Raw genomic sequence first — 12,633 nt, 5'->3', positions numbered from 1 at the left:
TAAATATCCAACTTTTTTTTTGGTTACGTAAAGTTCATTGCATTTCATTTAATCACAACGCACCCAAATTTGAGAAGGAAAGCTGTTGAGAACACCGTTACCTGAATTTCTTTTCAGGCTGGCCAGAGGAGGGTAAAGCATAACATTCCCGTGCACATCCCTCCGTAGTATGACTCCTTAATACCCTTCTCCATTCTACTGGCTGGGAGCAAAACCCCACCCCCATCCCGTAAGGTCGGAGATAAAGCTGCCAAGAGGTACAGCGCAGTGGTATCGCAACTGAAGACTCCGGAGATACGACTGGAAGAGATAGAGTCCCTGAAAGGCAAGAATTTCGAATCAAATTGATTCAATAAGATGAAACGAAAATGTAAAATGTACTTGTATGTATTCGGATTATCCGTGCCTACCTAAAATGGTTTACAAGCAACTCACAAAATTTGTCGAAATAAATAATTCGACTGAAACCCAAAGGGCGCTTAGGGTTTGACGAAACCGCGTTCTAAAATATCTTTAATTTCACTGAGTCTTTTACCTGAAAATTTAATTTTGTGAACAGCGTCAAGACGGCCAAAAGCTAATAGTGGAAGTACATTTATTAGTGAAAACAACCATCTCATAGAGAATACGTAAGGCCCACTGCTTGCGTAAAACCGCGGTTTCGGTTCGACCTCATGTAAATAATCGGCCCAAAGTGTTTGAGGGCTGACCGCTAAGTTGACTATTTATAAGTGTGGTTGAGGAAATGAACTCAGGACAACTCAGAAACAAATCTAACTGTGGTCAGATCGAAATCCGCACTAGGATCCCCGAATCTGAGCTCGATGAGCTGACCTCTCGATCAAACTGCCTCACCAAAATTGATGACGAAGCCGTTCAAGATAAGAATTTCTTGATTAACTTCTTGTGAATGCATACATTGTTCTGTTAGTATTGTTTGTTTCGTCCAATCAGCATTTTGTTATACACTTTAAATTCAACTTTGTACTTTGTATTATTCTGAACTGAAGATGACAGAAGAACTGTCGAAACATGTTTTTAAAAAGCGTCGTTCATTTTCCTAAACTTCTAATCTTTTGATGAAGCCTGGACTCTGCCCAGAAGGCAAGCGGCAACACAAAAGACGCTTTTAAAGTGTACTTCTTGAAAAAGGTGTGACAGAAATTGAACAATACTGGGACACAGATGAGGAGCTGTTCATCAAACTAACCCTGCATAGATGTGAGTCCTTGCATTCTTATCTCCATGGGTAAGTCCATTTTATTCTTCACCGTCAGCGCAGATCTAACAGTGACTACTTTTCGAGCTCTGCCCTCCAAACTAACATCAAATACAACCCTTGCTGGCTGAAGATCACTTCCCTAAACAAATATACAACAACAAACAAAAAATAAAACAGGAATAAATTAAAACTGCAATAACGTAGTCCTAGAAGCCAAGTGGCTCATACCTATTAGGGCTTATTCCTGGTTTTCGTGAGATGAGGCTACTAGAAATTACATTTCCCGCCTGAATACCACTCTAATTCATCGGAGGTTTACCAGCCCCTCACCACCATTTAATCATATTTCACTAACAATTTTCTAGTACCCAATTTTACTCCTGAGTGGAACATTGACCCGGCCTACGCTCAAACCCAAGCCTTCCGGCAAAGCTAGCCGTTCGGCCAAGGCGTAGCCCACCGTATCTTAATACAGCAGTCTTACAGCAGTCTTAAAAAATTGGTTTCTAAATGCTTGCTCTTTTGTTTACTTGGTCACATCACTTTTCGAAATAGGAAAAACAAAATTAATTTCAGAGCAGACGAACTGTTAGTCGCTAGTCTTACCGGAGATTTATTGGCCACCTCCTGAGGTCGAGCTTGTCTGAAGAATGTACCGACTCTATCAACAGAGACTGGGGAGAGTGATGCCCAACCCTCCACTTGAACAATAACCTGATGTACGTTGAACTCATGGGTGTCCTAACATAGGGAAAATATCGTAAAACATCTGCTTAAATAAAACTTCCATATTTAAAACGATGTTCTAATGTGAAGCTACTAATCTTTAAGGCGTTCAGAACAAGAGCGATATGATAGCAAACTCTAATAACGTTGTAAGATGTTAGGCAGTCACAAGTCTGTAATCTTTGTTGAGGAACTTGTTTGTTCTTCCCATACATTTAGACGGAAATTTGAAACTGTTTCAGTCATACTGTTGCGACTTTCTCTTTAGTTTTGTATTCTGTCACTTACAACTGTCAATAAAAGCTTTCCGACGCATTTGTCCTCTTTTTTCTCTCTAACCTTTCCCAAAATCTTAAATTCGCAATTTCAAGTTTCAAATCGATAATATGTAATCATATACTAACCAAGAGTAAATAATCTCGTGTACTACCTTAATAGATTCAGTGACAAAACTATTGTTACGTACACCCACATAACCATTCTACCTTACCAAGATGCATAGTTTGTGTCGAAAAGCCCGACAGCGAAAAAAAACAGTTGGAAGGGTACAAGAATTTTTTTTCCAGGAGGTTATAGAGAGGCCACTAAAAAAGGGGAAATGGAAAATTCCCCTGTTGAACATCTTTTGTAAATTTTTTATAGAATTTCTGATTCACATATCCACTTACTCTGTGCCGCAATTTTTCTCCTGATGTGAACTCAAAGGGAGCCTCGCCCCCAGGGGAAACTGTACTCCAGTCAGATATTTTTTCTGACCGGGGGCCTGGTAAACCATGAAGAGCCTGCCCAGTGCTTTTCAAGATCACTTTGGATGGAGTCGTTGTTACTGTCTTGAACCACATCTCACATCCTAAAAACATCACGCAAGAATTCAATACATCTTCCAGTGCTCGACATTAGCGGTAGTCCACTAGCCTAGGGCTATTAAAAAAAAAGGGTCTAGGCTGAAAAAATTCCAGAACGACTATCCACTGGGCTAGTCGAGGTAAAACAAGTTTTGGAAAGACAAATAAAGAAAACTTTTTTTGATCACGACAGAAAAATAAGTAAAGAAACTTATCTCGCATTTTGCGATCGATAACTTCATTTGTGTTTAGTCTGTGAACACGAAAGGACAGGACACAGGCGGGACCCACTATTTCACGGAGAGGCCGCCACCTGGTAATGTAATGGGTATTTAGTTAACAGTTAAGGTCGACAACTGCCTTCCCAAACATTTTGAAACCAAGTCAAACACTTTGTCGTCCCTCGTTCACACACTAGACAAAAAAGGGATTGGAAATTTCCTGCAAAAAGTTGGTGCAAACCTATGCCCTTAAAAGAAAAACAAAGCACTCTTCAATCTCGAGCTCAGTAACCGGACATTAAGTAAGATAGAATAGCGATTATTTCAGCTTTCTAAAAAGAGTAGTCTATTTCAAAACAGGTATCTGAACAACAGACAAAACCAAATTAAACAAACCTGTCTGATTTCTGAGTACAAATGGAACGAAGGGTGATCGCCGACGAGGAAATCCTGATCCCGTGGACCACAAGGACGCGCTGGACTCTGGTCTACTTACTGTCGGACTGCTAAGAGGACTTTCGGTGCTTGTGGTTTGATTCAGACTGTCATGTCTGCTGTCGCTCCGGCTCGAGGGAAGGCTGGGGGTCTCTGTGGAAGCCACCGCTGACACAGGCGATGGATCAGGTCTGTAATAGTCTTCAGACCAACTGGCAATGGTGTGTTTGATCATGTTTATAAGAGTAGTTGTAACCGTGACATCAAGACGATCTGGGGCTGAGAGTGCAATGAATGAATGTTTATTTATTTATCTATTATTTTGTATCTATTCTTATCTTTATCTATTCAGTAAATTGTAGCATGACTTTGGAGCTGCTAGCCCATTCCGCGAGAAGTTAAGTTTACTCCCAATCTCTAAGTATATAACGAATACAAATACATTCTACCATTCCTTCCCCAACCCCGGATGAGTTTTTTTGCAACAGGTTACCCCTGTCATTAGATGTCAAGGTGGAAAAAGGCAATGTGTAAGAGACTGATTTCCCAAATCATTCTGTTCAGGATAGTAGTGCACCACAACTCACCATCCAGTTTAGCCAGAAACCTGTTTGTTTTACTTGGTGTTTTACGTTGCTCCTGCCAGTGCAATTGACATCTGCAACACAAGCATAACGGGGGTCTTAACCAAAAAACATAGCAAGGACAGTACCGAAAGAGAGGAGTCCACCATTAACACAGTTGGTTGAGAAAGTGGCGCGAGTTTTCTGGACCGATTAAATAGTGAAGTAAAGCAAAACCAAAGAAGCTGCGGATTACTTAGACACTTAAGACTGAGATTTCCTTTAAAAGTGAGAAGGACTCTATGAGCAACCTAGCCCATAAGAGAGATCGAAAGAATCCAATGATGAATACGCCTGAACTTTTCCAGTCCTTCCAGGTTTTCGAAAAAATGGGGACAATCCGGGCGATCCTTTGAAAACCAGGCTTAAGCGAAAAATTGGTTCAAATCGGACGAGAGCCCTCGTTCTGATCGTGCATGACGTCAATTATCATTTGTTCAGAGCGGGTTGTTGAAAACACGATTAACCTATCCCGGAATAAATGTCAATTTTAATTGATTTTAATTAATTAATTTTTCTTTTGCATTTTTCCCGTTAGTCTTGAGTCATAAAGCTAAGGCTAATTTTCAATCCAAGAGTAAGGTTAACCCCCTTTCGAACAACCCGGCCCTGATTCAAATTTCTACATCGTATAGCTAAAGCTATGTTAGGGAAGACCAGTGCAATCTAGACGATCATATTTACTTCCATGGCTCCACGAAAGGTTCCCAGTCTGACACATTTCTGTTGTAGTACTGCACTATCACAGTACACTGAGCCGCGCCATCACCGGTGGACTGAAGGTCATGCCAGAAGTACAGGTCTACACGGATAAAGAAAACTGAAAGTTATGTATCATTAGCAAATCCGGGTCTCCCAATTAAGGGGGGTTCAAAATCTCGTGCGCGAATGAGAAACCCGCTTACAAAGACAAGGAATGGAACTGGAATGCTTGGACATAAATGACGCATGTTACCGCAGGGGTAGTCAATAAACCTTAGCTTGGCTAGGGAACGGTCAACATTACAACGCGAAATGTAGAGCCACCACCTTGGGATTGTAAAGTAGAGAAACTTTGGGAAGGGACAAGCATTTTTGTCCAGGAGGTTATCGAGAGGCCGAAAAAAAGGGGGAAAGGAAAATTCCCCTGTCAATTGATACATTGCTGTTTGAAAAAAGAAGCCAAGTTACGAGGTACAGGGCCCATCCTTCCGAGGCTTATACCGGTTTCAGAAGCACAACTCAACAAGGCCACCCCAGACCGGATGCCATTCCATCAAAAGGCTACCTTCTAGCATTTTTCAGCTTTCCCTGACAGCTTACCAGTATCTATTTTTATTATCCAACAAATATTTTTGCTCGCGCGCGATTAATCAAAAACGCATCACGTGACCGAATGTTCCGCGGTTAAACTAGGAGATATCCGAGGATATACCCTAAGTGATGTTCCCAATTTTCAAACCTTAAGTCCAGTAAGAAACAATCTGCTTTTAAAATATAGTTCAAGATGAGAAAGCGTTATGTGATTGTTACAGAAGAAGGAACACTGTTTTCTTGTACATGAAATCGTAATAGAGAACACTGGAAAGTGAACTTCCTACGCCGCAAACGTAAGCTTTTCGCAAACATTTTTCCCGCGAGTTAAAAAAATATTGAAGGATAATAAACACAGACGCTTACAAAACTTAACTTAACAGTGGGGAGGCAAATGAATCCAAGTTTTAAGAAATGCGAAGAATCCAACATACTTTGAGCGCTGAATTCAATGAGTGGTACGTCACTGTCACCACAGTCATCAATCAGGCAGATACACACAGCACCCGCGCGGACCTACCGCGGGAAAAACAACCCCAGACAGTTAGTGTCAGCAACAAAGTTTTGCAAGCTCTTTGTTCTATCTCAGGGTACAAAAAAGGGAATCTCAATGGGGTTCGCCGATAGCCGTAAAACAGCTCGCCAAAGCTTAGAAAGCGCATCATTTGCGATTGGCTCACTTAAAATTGCAAACAACACTAAGAATGACTGAAAAACATCTTGAATATTCAGCTGAATTACTTATCAACAGTAGCCCTGGTAAACCAGCTTTGTTTGTGTACCAACGTATCATGAAACCTTTCACACGATTGCTAACATTAGTGCGTTTTACTTGGCAAGTATCATTTCCAAAAGCTTTTCGCCTTGCCAGCTTTTTTAAAGCCAAACATGACAAACCAAGAGAAGCCAAGGAGAGAATTTGTTCGTCTACGAGAAAAAAAGAAAGATTAATTTTGATAGGAAAACTTCTACGAAGAATTCTACTATGGACACTCAAGTTTTTGTTACAAGTCGTCTGTACTTCTTTACATCATACAAGTTTTTTTCTTTTCTAAATAAGTATACTTGTCAATCATAGCAGTGTCACTGTGGCTTTACGACACACCAAGCCTGAGCACAAAGCGTTCAACTCACCTCAAAACCAGCAAACTGCCAACCCTGTGCACTGCTTTGCTGTTGGGAGCTCTGTGCTTGGATGATAGGAGTAGCATTCTCAAGAAGCCAAGTGGCAGAAGCCTCTAGTCGACCTGACGTCGCTTGAAGAGCTCTGATGCAATCTGCCTCTTTAAAGCCCAGTTCTTGAAGACGTTTTACCGACATCGCTTTGGTAGCAAAAGAAATGTTGATCAATTGCTAATCAATAATAACTGCTAATCAATATTTTTACTCTCTTTGGTCCCTTGTAACGTTTCAGATTTGCGCGTTCTATTTGAGCAGTTTATAAAGGAGCATCAAGGGACTTTATCGGTGTTTACACAACCTCGTCTGAAAGCTGTCTCAAGTGCTCACATATCCTTCTTGTCTCAGGAAATTAGAAAAAGGAAAAAGTCCTCTGTTCCCTGCACCTTTTCAGGATTGGTTTGTGGTTTCCTACAATTTTACGAAGTAAAATACGACATTTTTCATTGAACAAATGAAAGTATCAGCATACAGTGCAGTAAAACTGCCTAAAACATGACCTCGAAACTCACCATCAAACTCATGATCAGGCACCTCCTCGGCAACGTTTGAATTGACTTCACTTTTAATAGCCTTATTCAGTTGCTTGGACACAGAATCCAGGATACTAAGGTACAACTTATAGTCGTTATATGACACACGCATGGTAAGCGGTCCTGGAAGGTTGATCTAAAACACATAAATACAAGGCGTTCTTACGGGTTCATCGCTCTGATATATCGAATTATGTTGCTACCTTTTGTAGCACAATACTTACTTAGATATTTTAAACATTTTGAGGGGATCTGAAGCATTCACATGGAAAATAAGGGTTGAAAGTAAGGGTACAAAGTAACAAAATTATTTAAACTAAAGAACAATGATCCGAAAGATACTGCAATATTTCTTTGTTCTACGAACGAGCTCAAAGATGGCATTTTTTCTTTATCTTTCGCCAGAAATAACCACCTAACCGCTTTCTAAAGGTAAGTTTAACACATGGGTCAGCTTATTGCAGAACAGTGTAAAGGAATCTAAACAGTGCATGAAGGTCTAACTTCAAGCCCTAACCGTTATATTTTCCTTGTCTTTCCAAGTAATCATAGAAAACCACTAAAGCCAAGACAGAGAATCTCATGCGTCTAAATTTAAACCCAACACTGGTGTCAAACACCCTTTGTCTTCTAAAAGATTGGACGTCAGCGCTCTTGTGACCACTAACGAGAATTTCAGAAAATGTTTTATCAACAAAATTAGTATCTCCTTTTTAAAAAAATTATGGTTTTGAAAACACAAAAAGCTACTTACCTCCAAACTAGGCAACTGTTCCTCTGTGATATCCAACAACCCGGCATTTTTGCGTCCTTTCTGTCTCCTGGAATTGTTCAACTCAACTAATGCAGATGTTGGATCTATAATCGACAGAGCGGTTTCTTCCTCACATGACAAAACACAGGAGAACATCTCCAGGTTTTGGATACTGCACGACAGCCACTTCTGACTTTGAAGATGCGGGCGCCATGCCAACACAGCTGTTATCTATGCAGCGGGTACAAGTTGATTTAATGTGTGCAAACAGGACTCAACAATATATACATCTCTAATCGATGCGATTACATATAAGTCACCATGGTCTTTCAGGGTACAAAGTTTTTAAGTCACTTTATTCTCCAATTGAAAATACTTCACAATATTATTTGAGATATTTTATCAAAAAGGGAACAGTAGGGTTAAGTCTCCAAACAAACAAAGGCTCGCTGGCTCATAGGCCGGTTTCCATGGTCCCCGTGGATTGAATACCAAACCATCGCGGGTTAACCCCAGAATTTCGTCGAGTTCCCATAGTAGTAGCGGACAACTATGAATAACTAATACGCCTGGGTAGGGAGAGGCTCATTGAGAATAAAGTGTCTTGGCCAAGAAACGCCACAAAGACCCAGGCATGGCTCCAACCCGAGCTTTAGATTCAGAATTCAGTGTGCCGACCATGGTAATGTCTTAATGAAAAAGCAAACTACTATGATGTAATCATCACAACTAATCCTTATCCATTCACTTTACAACAGGTAAGCGATTGTACCTTCAAAACCACGGCATGGGTGTCCATAGTGTTCACATTCTCCAACACAACGAGCTCCGTTCCCGAAATATTCACTTTCATTTCAAACGTCTTTTGAGGCTGAAAGTAATCAAATTAGTAACATCAAAACTCTAATATCACATCACACCAACTGGCGCGCACTGTCCAGGGCTAAAAATTGGCGGTCGCACGGTCGCCAGTGGCGAGTTAAAACTGACTAGGGCCACCAAAAGTTAAGGTTTGAACGCCAGAACTTAGCATCCTAAAAATATCTAAAATAACACTCATGTTAGTATTTACCCAGTTTTCCGGGAAACGACGATGCTGCTCCTTACGATAGATTACACAAGGTTAACGAAATGAAACACTTTAAACAAATGCTGAACTTTCGACATTTCAAAATCAAATGTTTATCAGCACAATGGTTTCAGGTGACGTCGCCCCATTGCACGATTGCCACAAGTTCCGTCGCCTCAAAGTATAGTTGCGTAGCCCCCATCTTTTGTTGAGCTTAGGTGCGGTTAAAAACGTATTTTGACGCGAGTTTTAAAGCTTGGAGGTTCGACTGTATCAAATTCCTCAGCCAACGAGCGCAATGTTGCGACTACCTAGTAACCTGGCGAAAACATCCCGCGCGGAAGTTCCCAACTTAAAGTGACTGCATCTTTTTACTTTTTCTTGAAACGCCGAACAACACGTACACGACTGAAAAGAATTACTATTAGCACAAATTGTCCACCTGTAGTTGTGCTGGCATCTCACATCTGGTCGCCACCCCTGAGGCAGACGGAGGCGGTGTTTCATATGGCTTGGCGGGACCATCATCTTCTGGCACGTCCATAGAACTGTCTTCAGCTACAGCAAGAGAGGATTAAGTCAAGACTTTATTTTTCTGTTTCTTTCTCATAACTAAGAACTTTCAATCCTAACAATAACCAGCATCTAATTTCTCTTTACAGTACTACTGCTAAATCATTCATTAAAATCATGAACACAAAGGAAATGATTACCAACCTAAGAAGTTTGATTGTTAAACGAATTCTCCTAATCAGTACCAAAGGAAATGTAAAGAGAATTGTTTTAAGAATATAGATACTGATGTCGGGGTAGAAAAGTAAACCCAACAAACTTTCAAGACATTCTGCATGGAAGGTTAAAGGTAACGTTACTACCACTAAATTACAATTCTATTTTCGTGTTTTTTTTGAGAAAAGTTTTTTCTTTTCGACGGATATCATACAATTAAGATTGTTTCATAGCCATCGAAAAGAAGACGAATTTTAAAGAGATCGCCCATGAGAAGTTCACAGTTTTTAACTGGGGTTAAAGGCATTGATTGAAAACGACGTTTTTCGGAAGCACTTACACGAACTTCCGCATACAAACGAAAATTTTGACTAAAAGAAGTTGCGAGTATGGGTGGAAGTAACAAAATTTGCTATCCAATCCTTTTTTAAACATAGTTTAGCTGCTCTTTTACAAATGCGAGTCCTAACCAATTTAGCTGAACCACTTATCTGAACATTTATTTTTGTGAACAGCGACAAGAAGACCCAAAGCTAACAGTGGAGGGACAATTATTTAATTAAATCAACCCTCTAAAAGAGAAAACCTGAGGCCTATTGATTGCGTAAAAACCGAGGTTAGGATTAGACCTCAGGTATATTCAGTGGTTCAAACTTATCCTTGGATTAATTTTTTTTCACCGAGTTTGATTTATATTAAGTTTTCCTTTGCCTCCCACTCAAGATCAAAATCCAGAACAAAGAAAAAGATAAACAAACCGGTTTAAAAAAAAAAAGGACTATAGAAGCTCCCCTTTGAAAACCATTTTTCCCTACCCATTTCTAAACGATTGTAAATTTATAAATATCATGTACTTGAACTGCAGATTAAGCAAAGAAAATGAGTTTGATCCCCGCAGTCACGAAAACAGTAGTTAAAATAATGCGTGAAACAAATTTAGGTCTATTCAGGAGTTGAACCCACGACCTCTGCGATACCAGTACAGTGCTCCACCAACTGAGCTAACAAGCCAACTAGGAGCTGGTCATTTTGTTGGTTAGTAATAAACCCGTGTAGAGATGAGCGAACGGCTCTGAATAAATGAATGTTACAGACTTGAACTATAGATTATTAACCATTTAAAAATGTAAGGTGTGTTCACCTGTACTGGGTTTGAACATTCGACACATGATGAAGTTGTACGTATCAAGCAGATAATCGATGATTAGCATAATACGACTGTGATTGAACAAGAACGTTAACAGGGTTTTACTAGTCGTGTCTCTGTAGTGAACCTCAAACTGTAGCGAATTCTCCCGCTCCTTGGTGGACGCTGGTAATTTTCTAGGCAAAAGAATACCAGTGAAGATACAGGAATCAGAGTCATCCAGGTCCATACCTAGAGAGGAAGTCAGCAAAATTAAGTATTAAAAGGACAGAACCTGCACTAAGATTCTTTGTGAAGCATTTCCAATTGGTCTTTTATCTCTTGGGGCCTTTAATTTTGTACTTAAAACGAGGTAGCAGCCTCATTTTTAGCTGCAACCATTTAAAAGGAAGAAGTCCAATCAGACAAAACGACTAAAAAAACGCCATTTTAAGTGCGTTCCCTAATGAAGCACGTGATAGCACATGGTAAGAATGGGTAAAGTGATTGTGTGGAATGACCTTAATAACGAAACAAGAAGACTCGTTGTTTTCTCTTACACTGCAAACAACGTTTTTCGGGCCCTTTTCTTAACAGGGCTATGAAAATCGTAGAATCGTCTTTCAAGACGAAGGAAAAAATGTTCCACAATATTGTTTCCGGGAGTTCTTTCTGCATTCCAAACACACGATATAGTTGAATTTGCAAATTTATGTAATCCTTTGATCGATTGAACATCGTGAAACAAAAACCATGATATCGGGAGGGTAATTTGTTGTTAGATCCCGGGGCAACCGAAAGCGTTCACTGGAATTGAAAAGTTACCTTTCTGCCTCATGTCTTCAAAAATGACCTCTTGGGAGACCAAATCAATAGTCTTTGACCAATCAGAGGAAGATTCAAACTCGAATTTAGATTTAATGAAGTCTATCCTGGCCAATGATGGCAGCTGGGCGTGGTCGAGGTTATCTTCTGGGTGCTCAAACAGTTGAAAGGGGAGCAGCTCCAAACTAACGTTGACGAGGTCAATGTTCATTCTCAGGACAGTCCAAACCTTCTCTTCCTCTGGGGGCTAAAATGGTGAAGCAATTACCTTTTCAAAACCTTTCTTGGCCCTCAGTTACATAGCGTTCTTGGAGGCCATTTGGATTTCAGAAAATCTCGATTAGTTTGTTTAAATAATTAAGATTACACACAAAACGTTTGTGATAAAGAAGGAAGACAAAAATGATAGCAATGCCTTAAGTGTAAGTGTTAGATTGACGTGATTAAAGCGCTGTTTTGATGTGGCTTTTCCTAGTTTATGTGCATATCATCCTTTAGTTTTAGTTGGTTTCAAATACAAGATTTCAAAGTAATCTGTAAAGCAGGATTTGCGGCAAGGATCCGACCTCTTTAAAAGTTTAAAGAGGTAAACCTGTGGGTATTTACTATGGCAAATAAACAAGCACTAAGGCTCTATCTAAAACCTCCCTTCCATGAATTCCGCTTTAAAACTCAGCACACTTTAACTACAAACTAATTAAAAAAAAACTAAAGCCTAGCACCACCTCTACTTCAAAGTAGACACTAAGAGTAAACTTTTCTGTTTTAAATGTAGAAAAGATTTAAGTGATTAATATAATTATCACCTTTCCAAGAGGATCTTGGATGACTGAGGACGGTCTCTCAAATTCTTCCAAAGGTTCTCCAAAGTTTTCTCCCAACATTCCAAGAATGAAGCAGTACTGTGAGTAATCCAAAGATGCACACAAGGACGAAAGACAGCCACTGAAGTTGAAGTCTGGAACTAAATTACAATTCAATGTTAGCTACACCTACCAACGAAGAACACGTATTTCCACGTTCACTCCAAAGACAGTAACAGCATGCCAAAGA

General features: G+C 40.0%; 1 protein-coding gene across 3 annotated transcripts in view; it reads right to left on the bottom strand.

The window, feature by feature from the left end:
- LOC113681813 (intermembrane lipid transfer protein VPS13D) overlaps positions 1-12,633 on the bottom strand; it is a 62,998-nt gene that overhangs the window by 22,833 nt on the left and 27,532 nt on the right. For all 3 annotated transcript variants that reach the window (XR_016179388.1, XM_089181066.1, XM_089181067.1), the window contains exons 34-49: positions 12,387-12,544; positions 11,581-11,827; positions 10,771-11,007; positions 9,343-9,458; positions 8,604-8,702; positions 7,832-8,062; positions 7,057-7,213; positions 6,500-6,687; positions 5,800-5,881; positions 4,757-4,874; positions 4,037-4,107; positions 3,411-3,728; positions 2,617-2,798; positions 1,829-1,963; positions 1,211-1,361; positions 102-318 (exon numbers count right to left, since the gene is read on the bottom strand). Coding sequence is in view for 2 of the 3 variants with exons in the window: in XM_089181066.1 (XP_089037192.1) it covers positions 102-318; positions 1,211-1,361; positions 1,829-1,963; positions 2,617-2,798; positions 3,411-3,728; positions 4,037-4,107; positions 4,757-4,874; positions 5,800-5,881; positions 6,500-6,687; positions 7,057-7,213; positions 7,832-8,062; positions 8,604-8,702; positions 9,343-9,458; positions 10,771-11,007; positions 11,581-11,827; positions 12,387-12,544 (2,707 nt within the window). In the remaining variant the exon portion in view is untranslated. The remainder of the gene's footprint in view (positions 1-101; positions 319-1,210; positions 1,362-1,828; positions 1,964-2,616; positions 2,799-3,410; positions 3,729-4,036; positions 4,108-4,756; positions 4,875-5,799; positions 5,882-6,499; positions 6,688-7,056; positions 7,214-7,831; positions 8,063-8,603; positions 8,703-9,342; positions 9,459-10,770; positions 11,008-11,580; positions 11,828-12,386; positions 12,545-12,633) is intronic.

The sequence above is a fragment of the Pocillopora damicornis genome, chromosome 8, assembly GCF_964200805.1.
Source record: "Pocillopora damicornis chromosome 8, jaPocDami1.2, whole genome shotgun sequence".
Classification (NCBI taxonomy): Eukaryota; Metazoa; Cnidaria; class Anthozoa; order Scleractinia; family Pocilloporidae; genus Pocillopora; species Pocillopora damicornis.
This window is presented reverse-complemented; position numbering and strand designations above follow the sequence as displayed.